We start from the raw sequence: 22,359 nt of genomic DNA, 5'->3' as shown, positions 1-22,359 counted from the left end.
AGTGTTATAAAATGTGATTTTAACTAAGATAAATTGCTTCTTTAATGACTAGAGAGACTGAAATTTCAATTATTTGATTCACTACTGAAACTATAAATTTAATTATTAACCTTAATATTTATATAAAACAGTGAAATTCTTCTGTACATGCTGATTATAGTAAACATCTATTATTGTCAAGCTTAGAAAATATAACCCCTCTTGTCAGCTTCAGTGCTCAGAGGAGTTAAAAAACTGATACATAACATGTGTTTCATAATAAGGTTAATAAATTTAAATTGCTGACTTAAAAAGTATATCTGAGAAGCTGTTCAGATTTTTATGTTGAATTATGAAATGTATTCTTACTTTAATTTTATTTTTACTTTTATTCTAGAAATTTTATTGGTATTTATTTTCTATATCAAAGGTATACTGTTGCATAAATGTGCTGGAAATTGTTTCTTTTTTATAGAAAATTTATGGATTCTTAGAAATTTATATTTGATTTCTGAAAATTAAGTCATTATGCTATTTTAATATGTAGAATATTATGGATACATAGAATTCAAGAATTAAGAGATCTTTTGCAATTCCCACATTTATATATTACATTCAAAAAATGAAAATTCAGGCAAATAGGCATTTTGTTCCTATTAGTGCCAAACATATAGTAAAATGTTGGCACTATGGGTTTCATGAAGGAAAAATTCATAATAACTTGTCCTGTTAATTTGAAAGTTATTTCTGACCAGTAAAAAAACTGTAAGGGTTTAAAAATGTGTCTACAAAAATGTCTATAATACATTTCTAATCACTTTAGAACAATAATTTTAGTATGCAAGAAATCACATGTTCTTTCAGATTCCCAGACCAAATCTCAGAAATTTTTATTTATCAGATTTGGAGATGAAGTCATGGAATCTGCATTTTATAAACGCACACAAAGTGATTATGGAATAAGTGGTTAGTTAAAAATTAATTCAATTACGCAGTATACTAATTCTAATTATTTTTACTATTGATTAAGGTGAAAATATTGCTAAAAATTGTTGGAAATGCTTTGTTCTATTTTATTAACTTCAGTAGATATTTATTCAGCACTCAATATGTGTTTAACCAATTGAGCATTTAGCTCATGTTTTAAATTATGGCCTCCACCAAATTTATTTAAAGCAATGATGGTTCAATTTGTGGTAAGACAAATAAATTGATTTTTTCCCCATTTTTCAATTGGATTGAGACACACGAAAATATGGTCTGATTTTTTTTAAATGCTCTGTGGCATTGTAAACAGAATGAGCTCAGTTTCTAGAGCCACATATACCTGAGTTCCAACTGCTTAGTAGCTATAAACTTGAGGCAAATGCTTTAATCTTTCTGAGGCTCAGGTTGAAATCGGAAAAATGGAGGTGATAATACTTCTGGGATATTATTGGTTTTAAAAAAAAATACAAAGTCTCTAAGCCAGTGCCTAGTACATAGCACTTAATCAGTGGTAGCATTTTTAAAAATAATTTTTATACTAAATTTATTTCCATTATATTTATGGCAAACTTATTTTCTTTAATTCAAAATTATAAACAGTATATTTTGATAATTGTATTTTTATAAGAGCAATTATAAAAAACTAACTATAATGTGCATTTTTAAATTCATAAAGATATTTCCTAATATTAATTATTTAAATTATTTACATTTTAGCTGGAACAATATCTGGGGAAGAGACTCCTATAGTTTCCAAGAATAATATAAAGGAATACAGAGATAGTTTTTCCTATGAAAAATTTAACTTTAGAAGCAATCCTAACATTACATTCTATGTGTACGTCAGCAACTTTTCCTGGCCTATTAAAATACAGGTAAGTGTTAAGAGTATTTACTTTTAATGACCATAATATTATTAAGAAAAGAATGGTGCTTTTGTCCAAAGTGATGATATATATATACATTTCCTGACTTGACTAATACAAAAACATTGACCTTTGATAAATAAAGGCCTGCGAATGTCTGTGATGATGAATTTCTCTGTAAAAACCCTCATGGAACCAAAAAACTCTATACTTACATTTTTCAGTGATTATTATGTACTAAGCAATGCAACCAACTGAAATGTTTTGGTTTTCTGATTAATTCTATACTTTAACTGAGGGTTAAATACTGTTCTCATATAACCCCACTTGAAATTATTTTCCGTTTGAGTAGTCTTATTTTTACTTCAGCACATTCTGAAAATAATCTGATCTTTCCTTAAAGATTTTGAGTTAGCAGTATTTAAGTTACCTCTTTAAGTAATTACCTCTCATCATTAATTTCCTAATCTATACTACATATGTGTTTTACATTTCATTTTTGTTATACTTAGAGGTAGGCTACTGAAGACTTCAGATTTACTTCTAGGAAAGAATTGGAATATTCTTTCTATCTTGTAGTCGAGGTTTGTGTTCTTAATTTATGTTTTCCTGAAAGAAAAGCCTATCTATTAGGATGCTGGGATTTGTTCATTCCTTTACAACTGATTGATTAGATTGAATTTACATTAGTTATTTGGATAGCTTATATATATCAATCCTTGTTCATAGCTTTTATGTTTTAAAATCTTTTAAAGATTTTCAGATCATCCCTTCCCTATATATTAGTAAATTACAGCATATGCTCTGTAACTAGAAATGTTTGCAGGTTTTATTTATATTAATTCCTATGTGATTTGTGGAAAGAATGAGTGATTTTTAAAATCATATGTTTACTGGAAAACATTTTTCTTCTTATCTTTAAGGTTGATGTAACACTTAAATTATGGTAATTATTCACCTGTTCAAGAAATACGAGTATAAATTACTATTCAGTTCACTTTTGAGAATTAATTTGAGAAATTTACTTCTTCATTGTATAATGATTGATTTAGATGCTGATACTGTCAGAAAAATGCCATAAATATTTGTTTTTAAAATTTTAACATTAAGGATGTATAACTTTATTTCCTAAGATTCATAGAGAAATATTTATCAAATTTCACTTCATTTATTCAATTATGATTGAAAGGGAAAAGGGTTCATCTATAGAACTTAGTAATTAGTTATTAAAATTGATATGATTATATTTTAAATTGCTTCCTATCCTTATTTCTTGTTTATATGCTCTTGAAAAAACCATTACATAGTTATTTTAGAATGTTCTTGAATACTTAATGGTTAGGAATTAACTTTCTAAATTGGATTTTTTGAGAACTTACTCTTCTGGAAGCAAAATCAAAATTTGTGTAACTAGGTTGAAATACTCCACTCTCAAAATAATACAGTGTGGAAAATAATTGAAATGGACAAGATACGTAGGCTTAATTTCTCCTCTTTATTAAACTCATTATATTATGCCTACAGAATATGTTGTATTAAAGAATAGAAGTATTAATATATGTGTTTATTTATAAGACTAGAATAAACTTTAAATTATAATATACAAAACACCGTAAAATTATTTAAATTGTGATTTTAAATACTGGCAGCCATCATTGTACTCCCTTTCAATAAGTTCATAAGTTTTTTAGATTCCACCTATAAATGATATCATGCAATATTTGTCTTTTTGTGACTGACTTGTTTATTTGGCATAATGTCCTTCAGTTTCTTCTGTGTTGTCACAAATAGCAAGATTTCCTACTTTTTAAAGGCTGAATAATATTCCATTGTTATGTGTGTGTATGTATATAAATATATACATATTATGTATATGAAACATATAGATATAAATCACAATTTCTTTATGCTTTCATCTATCCATGGACACAGCTTGCATCTGTATCTTGGCTATTGGAAATAATGTTGCAAAGAATGTGAGAGTGCAGCTGTATCTCTGAGATACTGATTTCACTTACTTTGAATATATCCCCAGTGGTGGGATTGCTGGATCAGTGGTAGTTTTATTTTTAATTTTGGGGGGAATCTTCATACGGCTTTACATTATGGCTATACCAATTTACATTCCACCAATTGTGTGTAAGAATTTCCCTTGCTCCACATCCATTCTAACACTTGTTATCTTTTGTATTTTTGATAATGGCCATCATAACAGCTGTGAGGTGATATCTTATTGTAGTTTTGATTTGCATTTCTTTGATGATTAGCAATGCTGAGCACCATTTCATATACCTATTGGTCATTTGTGTGTCTTCTTTGGAGAAATGTATAACCAGGTCCTTTGCCCATTGTTTCCATTGGGTTTTTGTTTTCTTGCTATTGAGTTTCATGAGTTCCTTACATGTTTTGGATGTTAACTTCTTATTGAATAGATCATTTGCAAATTTTTTTTTCTCTTCTGTAGGTTGCCTTTTCAGTTTTTTGATTGTTTCCTTTGCTGTGCAAGGAAGCTTTTTTTAGTTTGATGCAGTCCCACTTGTTTATTTTTGCTTTTGTTGCCTGAATTTTTGGCATTATATCCAAAAAAATCACTGATAAAGCCAATATCAGGGAGCTTAGTCCCTTTATTCTGTTTAGGATTTTTATAATTACAGGTCTTACATTTACATCTTTAATCCATTTTGAGTTGATTTTTGTATATGGTATAAAGTAAGAATCCAATTTCATCTTCTGCATATAGATATCCCAGTGTTACCAATACCATTTATTGAAGTGACTGTGTTTCCTTTACTGTTTATTCCTGGCACTGAGTCAAAGATCAGTTGAACCTGTCTATGGGTTTATTTCTAGCCTCTCTATTCTGCTCCATTGGTATTAGTGTATTTTTATGCCAGCAACTTCCTGTTTTGATTACTATAGATACATAATACAGTTTGAAGTCAGTAAGTATGATGCCTCCAGCTTTGTTCTTCTTTTATAAAATTTCTTTGACTATTTGCAGTCGTTTGTGGTTCCTTTTGAATTTTAGAATTTTTTTCTATTTCTGTGAAAAATGGAATTTTGAAAGCAATTGTATTGACTCTGTAGAACACTTTGGGTAGTGTGGCCATTTATACAATGTTAATTCTTCTGATCAATGAATATAGGATATTTTTCCATTTATTTTTGATGTTTTCAATTTCTTTCATCAATGCTTTATAATTTTCATTGTACAGGCCTTTCATTTCCTTGGTTAAACTTATTCTTTTTTTTTTTTTTTGAGACAGAGTCTCGCTCTGTCTCCCAGGCTGGAGTGCAGTGGCGCAATCACGGCTCACTGCAAGCTCCGCCTCCTGGGTTCACGCCATTCTCCTGCCTCAGCCTCTCCGAGTAGCTGGGACCACAGGCGCCCACCACCACGCCGGGCTAATTTTTTGTGTTTTTAGTAGAGATGGGGTTTCACCGTGGTCTCGATCCCCTGACCTCGTGATCCGCCCGCCTCGGCCTCCCAAAGTGCTGGGATTACAAGCGTGAGCCACTGCGCCTGGCCTAAACTTATTCTTAAGTATTTTATTCTTTTTGATGCTCTGGTAAATATGATTTGTTTACTTAACTTCTGATTTGGAGACTTCATTGTTAATGTATAGAATTGCAACTGATTTTTGTATGTTGATTTTGTATCCTGCAACTTGACTGAGTTTTTTATTCTTTTTAACAGTTTATTGGTGGAGTGTCTAGGGTTTCTTGTGTATGAGAACATGTCATCTGCAAACAGAGACAGGTTTTCTTCTTTTCCAATTTGAATGTCTTTTACTTTTCCTTGTCTAATTGCTTTGTCTAGGACTACCAGTCCTATGTTGAATAGAAGTAGTGAAACTGGGCATTTTTGTTTCTTTCCTAAAATTAGAGGAAAAACCTTCTGCATCTTGCCATTGTGTAGGATGTTAGCTATTGGCTTGTCGTATATGTTCTTTATTGTGTTGAGGTGCATTCCACTTAAACCTAATTTGTTGGAAGTTTTTATCATGAAACAGTGTTAAACTTTGTCAAATGCTTTTTCAGCATCTATTGAGATGATCATATAATTTTTGTCCTTCCTTCTGTTAATGTGGTATATCACATTTTGATTCATATATGTTGAACCATCCATGCATTCCTGGGATAAATCCTACTTGATCATGTTTTATGATACTTATAATGTGCTGTTGAATCAAATGTGATTGGCTAGCATTTTGTTGAGGATATTTGCATTTACGTTAATCAAGGACATTGGCCTGTAGTTTTTCTTTTTTTTTCAATGTGTTCCTTATGGTAGGCTGTGGTACAATAGTATTCATTTTTATTTATTTGTTTCCCCTTTACTGTTGCTATTATATTTATCTTTTAAAGAAAAGAATGCAGCATTATTAAGTATAATCACCATGTTGTACAATAGAAATTTTCAACTTAATCTACCTATTCAACTAAAATTTTGTGTCCTTTCACCAGCATCTCTGAAATGCCATTGATTTTCTTTTCTTGTAGTCTCCTTGTCTAACTTGGGTGTCAGGGAAATGCTTGCCTTACAGCATAAGTTTGGAAGTGTTCACTCTACTTCATATTTTTGGAAGAGTTTGAGATGGCTTGGTGTTAGTGCTTTAAATGTTTGTTAGAAATCACCGGTGAAGCCATCTATTCCTGAGCTTTTCTTTGTTGGAAAGCTTTTTACAACTGATTCAATCACCTTAGTTATTTTTGGTGTGACCAAGTTTTCTATTTTCACATGATTCAGTCTTGGCAAGATGTATTTTTCTAGGAATTTATATATTTTTTTCTAAGTTATATAATTTGTTGGCATACAATTCCCCACAGTCATTTCTTAAGACCTTTTGGTATCTATGGTGTCAGTTGTAATGTCTCCTTATATATTTATAATTTGTTTAAGTCATGTCTCTTTTTTCTTGGTTAGTCCTGTGCAAGGTTTGTCAATTTTTAGAATTGTTGTAAAAACCAAATGTTTGTTTATCTTTTCTATTGTTTTTCTATTCTGTATTTCATTTATTTCTGCCACAATGTTTATTATTTCCTTCCATCAGCTAACTTTGGGCTTCACAGTTTAACAATTCCATTGCCATTTATTGTAAGGTAGATCTAGTAGTCATGAAGTTCTTCAGCTTTTGTTTGTCAGCTTTTATGTCTCCTTCATTCTGAAGAGCAACATTGCCAGGTAAGGTATTCTTGGTTGGTAGTACTTTTCTTTTAGCACTTTAAATATATCATCTCAGTCTTCACCTGTGAGGTTTCTGCTGAGAAATCTGTTGATATACTTAGAAGTATTCTCTTATATGTGATGGGTCACTTTAATCTTCTTCTGCAATTTTCTTTTTGATTTTTTGTGATTGGATTATGATGTGTCCTAGTGAAGTCCTTTTTAGATTGAATCTGTTTGGTGATGTTCAGCTTCATGGATCTAGACATCTGTATCTCTCATAAGATTTGGGAAGTTTTGAGCCATTATTTTCAAGTTCATAGATGCCTCGAGTTTAGGGACTGTTGTGGGTGAAATAGGGCAGGGGTGGAAGGGAGTTATAGAGGTTTTTAAAGAGTATCACCAGGGATCTTGGTGGTGTTAGGACTCTTCAATGTCTTGAGTCTGGTGGTGGATGAATACATTTTTAAAGCATCCACTAAGTAAAATCAAGTGTTATATAAACACAAAGTAATTATGGACAGTTATCAGCAAATTTTGATAAACAATGAAATTTAAATTTGGGGATACAAACAAGAATTTCGAAAATAGCTCTTTTTGAATAATTGCAAAGTAAACAGTTCTTCAATACCCTGCCATCAAAGTATAGACTGACTAACCAAAGGCATTGACATCACCCAGGAGCATGTCAGAAATGTAGAATTTTAGCCCCATTGCCACTGAATGAGAACCTGCATTTTACCCAAATCCCCCCAGGTGATAATGTGCACAGATGCTTGCAAGCCATTGTCTAATAGAAAAACACCACCACCAAAATCACTCCATTTCCTTAATTTGGGAATTGTCTATAGTATTTTCAGTTATGTCTGTGAAGATATGAAATTGTTTGGAATTTGAGGATTGGCTTAAATTATGGTTCACAGCATAACTCAATGAAATGTTTGGTGTTATTTTTCCACTTGCATCTAAATTAGTAGAGATATGATGTCTTTAATTTTTTTTCATTTTAATGAGTTTTGGAGATGATTGAAATTAGTTAATATCATAGTGAATAATCCTTGTCTTATTAAACTACTAAATTATGCATGAAATGCTGCTATTATTTATATGCATTATGTAATGTATTTTGATAATTAGGCAGCTAATATGTAACAAAATACCTTTATGCCTATCAGTTTGTCAGTTATGATGTCAGTAATGATGTTCTAGTTGTTACCAATGGAAGTAATCCAAAGTCAATAGATTACTTCTTAATCGTTATAGTATTTAATTCTCTGTGGCGTATCTCACTGATTTCTTTTCTCCATTTGGAATAACTGTTTCTCAATTTCTGTTGCATTTGTCTTTCCCATATTTGTGGTTTCAGTCAAGTTATTCATTCCTCTGAGCTTCAATTACCCAATCTATAAAATGAGGATTACTAGCAGTACTTAATTATAGGGTTATTGTAATGATTATGTGAGATAGTTATGTGAAACAAAACCATACCTATTACATTGTAATAATTGTTCTAAATTGTAAATAGATGATCATCATTTTCTTTTTCTTCATCATCACCATCAATCTCATTGGTATTTAAGAGAGTTTTTTTTTATCTTCTTATCATTTACCTTACCTGTTTAAAACCTTTGGTGATTTCCCATAATATTTAAGATAAATTTATTCCTTTATCTTTTACTTATCTATATTAGGTTGATTACTTCTACTACAAGTCATCCAAAAATTATAACTGCTCATCATAACAAAGACAAAATATTTACTTTAATCACTCTTGTTTTACAACTTTCTATGGTGGGAGTTTAAATCATTGATTTTAGAACTTTTCTTTTTTCTGATATATACTCTACAGCTATAAATTAACCTGTATGCACTGCTTTGACCACATTTTACACATTTTGGTATGTTGTATTTTCATTTTTATTTAGTCCAAAATATTTCCTGATTTTCCTTGTGATATTTTCTTTGATGCATAAGTTATTCCAAAATGTTACTTAATTCTCATATACTTAGGGATATTTCAGGTGTCTCCTTTTTATTAATTTCCAATTTAGTTTTCTCTATGGTCAGAGAAAAACTATGGTTTTAATCCTTTTTAACTTTATTAAGGCTTGTTTTTGGCATATTTTTTATTTTGCAGAAAATTCATGTGCTTAAAAAGCAAAGTGCCTTCTGCTCTTGTTATTCTTTTAATGTCAGTTGGATATTTATTTGATTCTCATTCAATGTCTGAGATTATTGCTGATTTTCTTTCTACTTTTTCTATCAATTACTGAGAATATTTTGGAAATTTCCAACTATTTTTAGTGTTGTGTTTCTTTTTTGAATATTATCAGATTTTCTTCTTGTTTTTTTGAAATTGTAGTAGTTTGTGCATATATATTTACATAAAAGGTCCCTTTACTGACCGTTTCATTTTTATGAAATGTTCTTTTTTGTCTTTATTAAATCTGCATACCAAACTACTTTCAGCTCTCCAAATATCTATCCTCTGTCATTTATTTCGTTTTGCTGGTTATTTTTACATTCTGTATTTTTTATCTTTCAAATGACCTTTCTGGCCTTAACCTTGTTTTTAACTCTTGCTTAGCTTTTGTCTAATTGTGAATATAACCTCCCCTTATACCTAACTACTAGAAATAATAACTTATGCATCAAAGAAAATATCACAAGGAAAATCAGGAAAAATTTTGGACTAAATAAAAATGAAAATACAACATACCAAAATGTGTAAAATGTGGTCAAAGCAGTGCATACAGGTTAATTTATAGCTGTAGAGTATATATCAGAAAAAAGAAAAGTTCTAAAATCAATGATTTAAACTCCCACCATAGAAAGTTGTAAAACAAGAGTGATTAAAGTAAATATTTTGTCTTTGTTATGATGAGCAGTTATAATTTTTGGATTACACTAGAAATTACTCTTTTCTTACAACTGGCATATTCTTCAGCTTATCACAGTTTATTTATATTTATTGTTTCATTTATTTATCCCTTATTAGCCCTCAAACTCCTTTACAGAAGAAACTGTATATTTTTTGTATTTTTAGTACTTAACTGAGGTAGCTAAAGGAACAGTTTTTAAATTGAGAGATGAGTAATATATTTCTCTGGAGAAAGGAATGTACAGATAAAATATGCTTTCTTATACTCTTAAAAAAGGTTTAACATGCAATGTAGATAGTTTATTAGTACAATAAAAGATTTCTCCCTTATATTTACAAAAATCACGTGGGTTTCTTATTTAATAATAACTCAAATTCTTTCTTCTCCCAAAATGAAATTTTATAGTAGGTTGTTTTGTCAGTTAAGATTTTTTTATAAGAAACAGAAATCGTGCATGACTAACAAACAAAAGGAAATGTATTGTTAGCATAAGATGTTGCTAACAATATGAAAGGGAAGAATAAATCATCAGGTTTTCAATAAGCGAAAGCTTTCATTCCAGCGGTTTTCAGTCATGTGCATTAGTTGACATTCTTAACTGGGCATGCCTGCTATATTGAATGAAATCTCATGATTTCTCCAACCCATCCTATAAATATTCACTCAGGATCTACAATCTTAAGTGAATGAGTCCAACTGGTAAATTTAGGACACCTGTCTAACTTCCTCCTGACCCATACTGGTGCAAGAAAAATAATTGTCCTGGGAAGTAGTTTTTTGGCTTCTTTGCTCGAAGATATGGGACTTGGACTCACAACCCCAATAAGGAAAAAATATCTGAAGAAATAATTCTTTGTTTGGTCAGGAGATATTTGGTGATCAAAAGTCAACAAATATTCGTTATCATGGATAATCTTGATGGGAAACATATTAATATCTAATAAGAATATCCTTCTGAAATCAGTATTTCCTTATTCTAGGAAAATAATAGAGATGACTATAAAATAATATAATTGTTATTAAAGAAAGAAGGCTTCAGTTATTGTGATTTTTAAAAATATGCAATTAATCTGCTGCAAAGTGAATTATATGTAACATTTTCAACAATGCCAATTCTAATGTAGATATTCTTATCTTGCTTCCAGGTTACAATTGTTTGCTTTCTCATTGTCAGTAAGCAGTAGGTATTAAGAACACGGGTTCTAAGTCAGACTACTACCTCAATTTGAAATTCTTAAATTACAAGTGATACGATTGAGAGGAAGGTTTTTTGTTTGTTTTTTAAATCACAGTATTTCCATTTCTTTCTCTGTCAAATGGGAGATGATAATAATTGCCTACCTTCATTAGTTTCTCTTGCTGTGTAGCAAATTATCACAAGCTTATCAGGTTAAAACAAGGACCATTTATTATTTTATAGTGTCCGTTGGTCAGGAATCTGGGCATGAGTTAACTGCCCTGTGTTACACCCTGTCCTTGGGGCTTCACAAGGCTGAAGTTATGGTCTGTTGAGCTGCCGTCTCATCTGAGGCAGAAGGACTTCTTCCAAGGTCACTAGTTGTTGGCAGAGTTCAGTGCATTGAAGTTGTAGGTCTTAGGTTTTTCTAGTTACTGTTAGCCAGGGGCTCTTCTTAGCCCCTAGAAGATGGCCACTGTTGCCTGCCACATGGCCCTCTGTACAACATGACACTGTGCTTCTTTCCGACCAGTTATACAATCTCTTTTCCTTTAAATCTCTTTCTTCAGTCTGTTATAATGGAGACTGATAAAATTCAATAATCATAGGAGTGACCATTCTACCACCTTTGGCATATAATGTAACGTAATCAAGGGAGTGAATTTTCCATTGTATTCACAGATTCCACCTATACTTAAGGGAAAGGCTTTAACATATATTGTATTAAAATATTAGAAATGTGTATATGTTTATCTTTTGAATTAGGGTGAAAAAATGGAAAGTTATTTAAAGTATATGAAAATAGAGTAAAGATATTGACTGAAATAATAGTATTATAGTTTTATCAACATAGTTCTTTTTATATAAAATGTATTTTATTACAATTTATATTATCAAATATGTTTTTCACTCCTACTACCTACCTCCTGTCCTTTCTTCTGTAAACCAGTTAGATTTAATTTTATTTTTATTAATTTATTCTGTAAAACATTTTTGTGTGAATTACATGCCAATCAAGCAATTATTATGGTATAAAGACTTCATGTGGGTAAAGACAGTGATAGTAACTGTTTAATTAAAAGGCAAGTTTTATCTTTTCAGTCTACTAGCATCATTGTTGCCAAAATTCACTGGTTCTATTTTTCTTTATAATTATACAGATGTTTGAGGAATAAATATCTTTGTTAAGGATTTTTAATATTTTTTTGTTAATACTATACCAAGTTTTTGATAACTAATTAGAAGTTTTTTCTTTTACTGTTCCTAAATTATATGTGTTGTAAAAGTTTCTTGTAGTACCATAGTCTTATATCTATGAATGGAATTCTAGAAATCAAGAAATGTTTTAAAATGTCAAATGCATAATATACTTACTAGAGTAGGAATTTTAAGTTGGTGGCTATTTGTACAGAATTAATCAGACATTAATTTAGCCATTGAGATCCTCTACCATTTAATCATATTATTTGATTAATTTATGTACTTTGGAAAGCTGTTTTAATCTAATGTAAATCAACAAAAGTTTTCTTCATTGTCTTCAAACTTTAATAGAGTGTTTTATGTTTTAGTTTGCCAATCTCTTTAGCATTTAAATATCCTTAAGATCCTTTAGAAATTCTAGTTGTGACTGTGAGACATATAGCAGTGTTACGTGATAAATGTTCCAATAATATAATAATTAAACAGGGAAAAAATCTTTTTGTTTTGAAATGCTGGGAATCATGTCATTGAGTTCATTTGCATGTTTGTAATATGAAATTTTATTTTGGTAGCACTTGTTCTTCATGATTTATAATGTCATGCAATTAAATCTTGATAATAAAAAATAGAAAAAAAGTACTACTATGGCAGTAGTGCTAATAACTTCAAAAATAGTGTATTGAACTTAAGTACTTTGTATTCTACAATGGTGCTGTTCGTCAACATTTATATATCACAGTTTAAATTAAATTAGATTGACTAAATTACCTGTTTCTGAGCAAACTGGCTTTGACAATTCACTATTATATCAATCTGCAAAGTGATGTCATAATTTAGATTCAATTTTTTAATGAGAATGATGCTGAGAATTGTTCTTCAATTTGCAATTCTAATTTCCATTCTATACTGGTTAATTTCCTTACTAATATTGATTAAGTTATACGGAACAAAATAGAAAAAGAAGTGAATCCTAGTGCTGATGTCTATAAAATGTTATCACAAATAAATTAGCATTTTCAACATAGATGAGTCATTTTAACACACGCACACACGAAACAGAAAACTACTGGTTAAGTAGGCATTAAAGAGGATGTTTTCACTTACACATATGATTTGAACAGTAAGGCTGTCATAAAAATATCCTGATGGAATTGCCCTTGTATATATATTTTTTTCAAATTGACACAGAACACTTTTCGTTATTTGTGGTTCTTGTCTTTTAAATTGTTATATGCTTGAAGAAGTTATATATATTTTCAAATATACTTTTTTCTTCTTAAAAAAAGTTTCAATTCTTTTTGTCATTTAACCCACCAAGGTAACATAAATTCAAAAGGTAGTATTAATCAGTTAAAGATGTATTAACTATACTAATTAGAAATATAAATGTGAATGATATAACAAATATGTAAGAAACACATATAGAGGAGAATGGAAGATTTTCTAATAGCTATAAAATAATACTGGCTATGATAGGTACAAATGTTCTAAAAATTATCACAGGGAAGATATATTACATTTACACTACATTGACAGAATTGAGTAGTGAAACCAGAGACCATATTGCCCATAAAGCTGAAAATATTTACTATCTGGTTTTTTACAGAAAAAGTTCGTTGACTTTTTATGCAAAATGCTCTTATCTAATGCGTTATCCAGAGCTATTCTTTACAAGGAATAAAATTATTTGAATTAGGTGAGATGGTATATGTGTAAAATCTGCTTTTCTAAGAAAATTTCTTATGACAAACATTTTCAACTTTGCCAGTGGTAAAATAAATTTGAGTAAAGAAGATTTTTCATTTCTTTATATTATTAATTTTTAAAAAGTCATTAATTATATATTGAAATCTAATGAAACTCTTCTAAAAATTTTAATGCAATTTTGTTAAATATTCATAATAATCCCATAGATATTTTTATATGGTTGCCCTCATAATATAATATTCTCTTATAAACTACCCTGGTTTTTATATAACATATTGTAAACAATTTTAGTTTTAATATAATATTAATTAATGTTTTTAACACTATGAGAATTTTTTCAGATCATATACTTCCATAACTTCCATAGTCTGTTACTGGAAATTTGGAGTTATTTTTGGTTTAAAAAACAACAAGGTGATGAATACCTTTGTGTGCAATTCATCTTCTATTTTAGAAAATTATTTCTTTTGCACATATGTCCCCAAATCAAATTACTGGGTTAAAGTATATAAACAAATTTATGATTGGATATGATGCACTAGGCATTATTCAAGGTATTGTATATGATTTAGTGCTGTTATTCCTAACTTATAAAATATTTTTATTGTCTAAATTTTTATAAATGAACAAAACAACTTGTTCAATTTCATACAGTAGGCAATTGAATTGAGATATGAGACTGGTCAATTTGACACCAGATCCCATTCTACCACTATTAACTCACACTTCTTTATTTTACTATCATTTTATTAGTATTAATATTAAGGCTGAACATTTTTCTATTTATAAAATATTTACTGAGAAGAATCTATAAACAAACATTTATAATCTTATGTTATATTTATATCTCAGGACAGCTTACCTGAGGGTATTTTGTTTTAGCTCTAGACATTCTTCCATTTTAAACCCAATCTGGAAGTGTATAAAAGTTAGTCATTTGAAAAAAAATAACTATACTTGATATGTTTGCAATTACAATTAAGTATTACCTCTTGGGGTTTGTTAAGAACTTCTACTTCAGAAACTTTTTAAAAAATGACTTAATTTTTGGCAAAGGTATTAAAGTATGAGTATTATATTTTGGGTTTGATTTGTGAACTACTGATACCTTTAAGAATTCATCAATATGCATAATCTCAGAAGGCAGTATGTTTACAATAATTGATCAAATGAAATATTAATATATAATGACAGCATAGCAAATATTTCAGAATCTCTCAATAGATAATAAAGGTATATGTGACTTAAGATTGTACTTCTACTCGGACTCTTGTTTCATATTGTTATATAATGTTACTAGAATCACTAAATAAATATTGAATTAATGCAAAATAGAGGATTACAGCAATTCTTTAAATATTGCCTTACAAATGAATATTCAGCACGCAGTGGGTTCTATGTATAAAGCTGTAGGTTGAAATTTAGAATTTTTAATAATGTCTTTATTTTTGTAATTGCTCTACAAAAGTTGCTTATTCAAATGGCAAAGTAAATGATTATATAAGATAGTGTAAATTGTAGTAGTTCTGAAATTTCCATGTTCTTTTAACTTTTGTTTAATTTGATGAGAATAAAAATGCTTCTTTTATTAATATATTTATAATACTGAATCATATATTTCTTCTTATTTTGTACTTTGATGATTGGATAAACAAAATTTTTAATTAATTATTTAGTAATGAATTTCTTCATTAATAAGCATTTATTGAGTTATTCACTTTGAGTAGTCCAATAAATTACAGTAAAACACATATAAAAATAGAATTAATAAAGTTTGAATCTGTCCCAAGAATTAGAGCTTCATTTAAGAATCATTATTTGTTGCTTCATATAGGAAGCTCAGAGAAGTGTAACGTAGAATCCAAAATTTATACAAAAGCAGACTTTATTCTGTACTGAATGTTCTTAGTAGCTAAAATTTAGGCATAAAAGAAGTTAGAGGTGAAGGTCTTAGATATTCTTTGTTTTGGCATATACCTAGATATTGAGTAATTCGTTTACATATTCTTTGCTTAGGTTCCCAGTTCTGTACTAACCGTAAGGTAAGAAAGAGTAAGGGATAATCTGTTTGCTAGTAGAAGAGTATATATTTTATTTGTTAGGTAAATAAAATGGTATATTTTAACATTTCTGGACAGTTTTTGCTTTTCCTAAGACATTTTGGTCCTATCAAATTATAAATGAAAATTATTATTTGTAATTATTAATTTACCAACCCCTGTGCTAATGGAAAAAGAAACTTATTGCATGTTGATCTCCTATAGAAAGACATCTGCATCTTACAAGTCAGATATGAAATTAGTTCCATCATTTATTTCATATGCCTTCATAAATCAACAATAGTTTAGATAAATAAGTCACCAGAAACTTGTATTACATAAAGAACTGTTCTCTAACTTTCATGCTGGGAAAAAAATTGTTTAGAAAGAGAGGGCATCTTGATTGCAGTTTTAAGCAAATTTAGGAAATTATAATGATGTTGTCTCATAATTACTAGAGATATGACAAATATAGATTTTCATTGCTAATGTTTTATTTAATTCTTTCATTCCTTCAACTTTCACCATACATTTTATGGGTCATTTGTGCATATACAATTTTGGCTTATTGCCAAATATATTTAATATAATTTGACGTAACAACAAAATATACCACGAGTATATGTACAGACCTAATTTACAAATTGCAACTCAGTTATTTCTTTAGATTTATCAATTTTATTATACTTTATTTTCATAAAATCTAGATGTCAGAAGAAATTGTGTAAACTATTATATGTATATGTTTTAATTATTTACACATTGTACTTTAAAGTTTAATAAAAATATGATTAACTAAATGTGAGTGTTATGATTCCATTTTACTTATGATTTTTAAAGCATTTTATATGCTAGGTCAATGTTTTTGATAGAGTCCACATGAAATAAACATATTGAAATATTCATTATTTTTGCCCACTCTAAGAAGGAATCAATCTCATATTTGCTCATATTTTTAGAGTTTGACATGCTTTTAGGCTAATTGTTTGTGAGACTGTAAAGAAGCAGAGAGAGGGCCACCACTCAAGTGAAATATTCAGGTAGCATTTGTAAGAATTTGTAAGAATAGAGTCGAATAAACCTACACTAGATCTCTCAAAAGCAGAGTGCCTTATACTCCCTTTCTTGGGATAATGGTAATAATTTTGAAATGCAATTGAAGAGACTATTTCTGATTATGTTTTTTTTTTCACTAAATGTCAAATCTTAGATCTTTTTCATATCTTTTAAAATTCTAAATCTATATCTCATTGATTTTAGGTTATGAAGTATTCTGCAAATTACCAAATGCTGTTCTTAAATATTATTTTTTTATTTTGTTTTATCATATTTTGAATAATCTTCCAATTCACTCTCTACTTACAGATTATGCTATTTTATATTTTAATTTTGAGATTTTATCTCAGGTCTTGTTTGTGTTCACTCTTTTACAATTAAAAAAAGCAAGAATCAGTGTATTAATATATATCAAATGCAGTGGCAGAATATTTAATTTATCTTAATAGGATAAGGTATCAAGTTATAGTCTTCATACTTTTATTATATACAGTATACTTTTTAGGATGGTGTGCATTTAAATAAGTCACACAGTTTTTAAGGGTCATCTTACTTTCCCAATGAGTGCTTCTTTAACACCACTTTCGTTGATATTTGCCTTCTTTGAATTCCCGTAGCATCTTAGCTTATATTTATTCTTATAGTATTTGAACATAAACTCTACGTTTAATATTTGAATATACAATACATGAATTGCCTGTAGTTGTCTTCTGAGGAAGACTACAAATTTCTCTTAGAGTTAACCATATTTTATAGTTCAAAAATCTTTCAGTTTTTAGACTATTCAAATAATATGTTTGTTTTAGTGCTTTAAATTTGCTCCATCTATGCTAATTATGTGGGGGAGACTAAGAAGAAATGTAAGATATTTATTGACCTAAAGAATTTAAATTAGGTAAAAATCAGGAGCATGCAATAGGGAGAAAATTAATCATGAAACTGAGAGAAGGAGTTGGCAAGAATCACTATGTGAGTGAAAATGAGTGTAAGCTATTAATGAGCCATCACTTGATCGTGGTCTGTTTTTTTGTGTGGTGTTGCTAATATTTAGTAGGTGTGCATTGATATTAATAAGTGATATCGATAACTTTTTTTCCTGTACTGTCTATGTCAGATGTGGCATCTGTGTTATAATTTCTTCATAATAAGAATTAAAAAGTGTTCCTTCATTTTTATTGTTTTATAAAAATATATAGAACATTTAAACTACCTGGTCTTTGAAACCGTAGTAGAATTTCCCTATGAAACCTCTGGTACTGGTATTTTTTGTAGAGTAATTTCTTTATAACTTCCTCTATTTCATCTACAGAATCTTTTCCACTTAAGCTACTTTTTTCTAAATTTATTTATTTCTAATTAACAGATAAAATTGTATTTATAATGTAAACATGATGTTTTGAGGTATATATACATTTTGGAATGGTTAAATCTAGCTAACTAAAATATGCATTACCTCACGTAGTTGTCATTTCTGTGGCACAAATGTTTAACATCCACTCTTTCAACATTTTTTGAGAATACAACATATTATCATTAACCTTAGTGACCATTCTATACAATAAATCTGTTCAATTTATTCTTCCTATGTAACTTTAATATTGTATCCTTTAATCAGTGTCCCTCCAAACACCCTCCTCGATCACCCAACATCTCTATTTTTTTAGAGTTTATAAATTATTTTATTGTAAGCATTGCTAAAATTATTTGAATCTTCTAGTGTTACACATTAGAAATGAAGATCTTTCTTTTTTTATTAGACTTTAATTTTTGGGATACATGTGCAGAATGTGCAGGTTTGTTACATAGGTATACACGTGCCATGGTGGTTTGCTGCACCCATCAACCTGCTATCTACATTAGGTATTTCTCGTAATGCTATCCCTACCACAGCCCCTCACCCCCCAATAGGGCCTGGTGTGTGATCCCTGCCCCCACTCGTGTCCATGTGTTCTCATTGTTCAACTCCCACTTATGAGTGAGAACATGCAGTGTTTGGTTTTCTGTTCTTGTGTTACTTTCCTGACAATGATGGTTTTCAGCTTCATCCATGTCCCTGCAAAGGACATGAACTCGTCTCTTTTTATGGCTGCATAGTATTCCGTGGTGTATATGTGCCACATTTTCTTTGTCCAGTCTATCATTGATGAGCATTTGGGTTGGTTCCAAGTCTTTGCTATTGTGAACAGTGCTGCAATAAACATCTGTGTGCATGTGTTTCTATAATAGAATGATTTATAATCCTTTGGGTATATACCCAGTAATGAGATTGCTGGGTCAAATAGTATTTCTAGTTGTAGATCCTTGAGGAATCGCCACACTGTCTTCCACAATGGTTGAACTAATTTACACTCCCACCAACAGTGTAAAAAGTGTTCCTGTTTCTCCACATCCTCTCCAGCATCTGTTGTTTCCTGACTTTTTAATGATCACCATTCTAACTGGCATGAGATGGTATCTCATTGTGCTTTTGATTTGTATTTCTCTAATCACCAGTGATGATGAGCTTTTTTTCATATTTTTGTTGGCCACAGAAATGTCTTCCTTTGAGAAGTGTCTCTTCATATACTTTGCCCACTTTTTGATGGGGTTGTTTTTTTCTTGTAAATTTGTTTAAATTCCTTGTAGTTTGGATATTAGCCCTTTGTCAGATGGATAGAGTGCAAAAATTTTCTCCCATTCTGTAGGTTGCCTGTTCACTCTGATGATAGTTTCTTTTGCTGTGCAGAAGCTCTTTAGTTTAGTTAGATTCCCATTTGTCAATTTTGGCTTTTGTTGCAATTGCTTTGGTGTTTTAGTCATGAGTCTTTGCCCATGGCTATGTCCTGAATGGTATTGCCCAGGTTTTCTTCTAGGGTTTTTATGGATTTAGATCTTACATTTAAGTCTTTAATCTACCTTGAGTTAATTTTTGTATAAGGTGTAAGGAAGGGATCCAGTTTCAGCTTTCTGCATATGGCTAGCCAGTTTTCCCAATAACATTTATTAAACAGGGAATCCTTTCCTCATTGCTTGTTTTTTGTCAGGTTTGTCAAAGATCAGTTGGTTGTAGATGTGTGGTATTATTTCTGAGTCTTCTGTTCTGTTCCATTGGTCTATATATCTGTTTTGGTACCAGTAACATGCTGTTTGGTTACCGCAGCCTTGTAGTATAGTTTGAAGTCAGGTAGCGTGATGCCTCCAGCTCTGTTCTTTTTGCTTAGGGCTGTCTGGGATATGCAGGCTCTTTTTTGGTCCCATATGAAATTTAAAGTAGTTTTTTTTCCAATTCTGTAAAGAAAGTCAATGGTAGATTGATGGGGATAGCATTGACTCTATAAATTACTTTGAGCAGTATGTCCATTTTCACAAGACTGATTCTTCCTATCCATGACCATGGATTGTTTTTCCATTTGTTTGTGTCCTATTTCCTTCAGCAGTGGTTTGTAGTTCTCCTTGAGGAGGTCCTTCACATCCCTTGTAAGTTGGATTCCTGGGTATTTTATTCTCTTTGTAGCAATTGTGAATGGGAGTTCACTCATGATTTTGCTCTGTGTCTGTTATTGGTGTATAGGAATGCTTGTGATTTTTGCACATTGATTTTGTATTCGGACACTTTGCTGAAGTTGCTTGTCAGCTTAAGGAGTTTTTGGACTGAGATGATGGGGTTTTCTAAATATACAATCATGTCATCTGCAAACAGAGACAATTTGACTTCCCCTTTTCCTATTTGAATACCCTTTATTTCTTTCTCTTGCCTGATTGCCCTGGCCAGAACTTCCAATACTATGTTGAATAGGAGTGATGAGAGAGGGCATCCTTATCTTATGGCAGTTTTCAAAGGGAATGCTTCCAGTTTTTGCCCATTCAGTATGATATTGGCTGTGCATTTGTCATAAATAGCTCTTATTATTTTGAGATATGTTGCATCCTAGTTTATTGAGAGTTTTTATCATGAAAGGCTGTTGAATTTTGTTGAAGGCCTTTCCTGCGTCTATTGAGATAATCGTGTTTTTTGTCATTGGTTCTGTTTATGTGATGGACTAGTTAATTGATTTGCATATATTGAACCAGTCTTGGATCTCAGGGATGAAGCTGACTTGATTGTGGTGGATAAGCTTTTTGATGTGCTGTTGGATTCAATCTGCCAGTATTTTATTGAGGATTTTTGCATCGATGTTCATCAGGGATATTGGCCTGAAATTTTTCCTTTTGCTGTGTCTCTACCAGGTTTTGGTATCAGGATGATGCTGGCCTCATAAAATGAGTTAAGGAGGATTCCTTCTTTTTCTATTGTTTGGAATAGTTTCAGAAGGAATGGTACCAGCTCCTCTTTGTACCTCTGGTAGAATTCGGCTGTGAATCTGTCTGGTAGTGGACTTTTTTTGGTTGGTAGGCTATTAATGCCTCCATTTCAGAACTTGTTATTGGTCTATTTAGGTATTCAACTTCTTCCTGGTTTAGTCTTGGGAGTATGTATGTGTCCAGGAATTTATCCATTTCTTCTAGATTTTCTAGTTTATTTGCATAGAACTGTTTGTAGTGTTTTCTGATGGAAGTTTGTATTTCTGTGGGATCGGTGGTGATATCCCCTTTATCATTTTTTATTGCGTCTATTTGATCCTTCTCTCTTTTCTTCTTTATTAGCCTGGCTGGCTAGCCGTCTATCTATTTTGTGGATCTTTTCAAAAAACCAGCTCCTGGATTCATTGATTTTTTTGAAGGGTTTTTCGCGTCTCTATCTCTTTTAGTTCTGCCCTATCTTAGTTATTTCTTGTTTTCTGCTCACTTTTGAGTTTGTTTGTTCTCGCTTCTCTAGTTCTTTTACTTGTGATGTTAGGGTGTCAATTTTAGATCTTTCCTGCTTTCTCTTGTGGGCATTTAGTGCTATAAATATCCATCTACACACTGCTTTAAATGTGTCCCAGAGATTCTGGTACATTGTGTCTTTGTTCTCATTGGTTTCAAAGAACATCTTTCTTTCTGCCTTAATTTTGTTATTTACCCAGTAGTCATTCAGGAGCAGGTTGTTCAGTTTCCATGTAGTTGTGTGGTTTTGAGTGAGTTTCTTAATCTTGAGTTCTAATTTGATTACACTGTTTCTTATGATTTCCATTCTTTTGCATTTGCTGAGGAGTATTTTACTTACAATTATGTGGTCAATTTTAGAGTAAGTGCAATATGGTGCTGAGAAGAATGTATATTCAGTTGATTTGGGGTAGAGAGTTCTGTAGATGTCTATTAGGTCCACTTGGTCCAGAGTTGAGTTCAAATCCTAGATATCCTTGTTAATTTTCTGTCTCGTTGTCTAATATTGACAGTG

At 30.7% G+C, this 22,359-nt stretch overlaps 1 protein-coding gene across 8 annotated transcripts in view; it reads left to right on the top strand.

Moving 5' to 3' along the window:
* The window catches only part of ATRNL1 (attractin like 1), an 853,525-nt gene that overhangs the window by 378,280 nt on the left and 452,886 nt on the right, over positions 1-22,359 (top strand). For all 8 annotated transcript variants that reach the window (XR_004028677.1, XM_030806602.1, XM_030806597.1 and 5 more), the window contains one exon: positions 1,684-1,841. Coding sequence is in view for 7 of the 8 variants with exons in the window: in XM_030806602.1 (XP_030662462.1) it covers positions 1,684-1,841 (158 nt within the window). In the remaining variant the exon portion in view is untranslated. The remainder of the gene's footprint in view (positions 1-1,683; positions 1,842-22,359) is intronic.

The sequence above is a fragment of the Nomascus leucogenys genome, chromosome 3, assembly GCF_006542625.1.
Source record: "Nomascus leucogenys isolate Asia chromosome 3, Asia_NLE_v1, whole genome shotgun sequence".
NCBI lineage: Eukaryota > Metazoa > Chordata > Mammalia > Primates > Hylobatidae > Nomascus > Nomascus leucogenys.
This window is presented reverse-complemented; position numbering and strand designations above follow the sequence as displayed.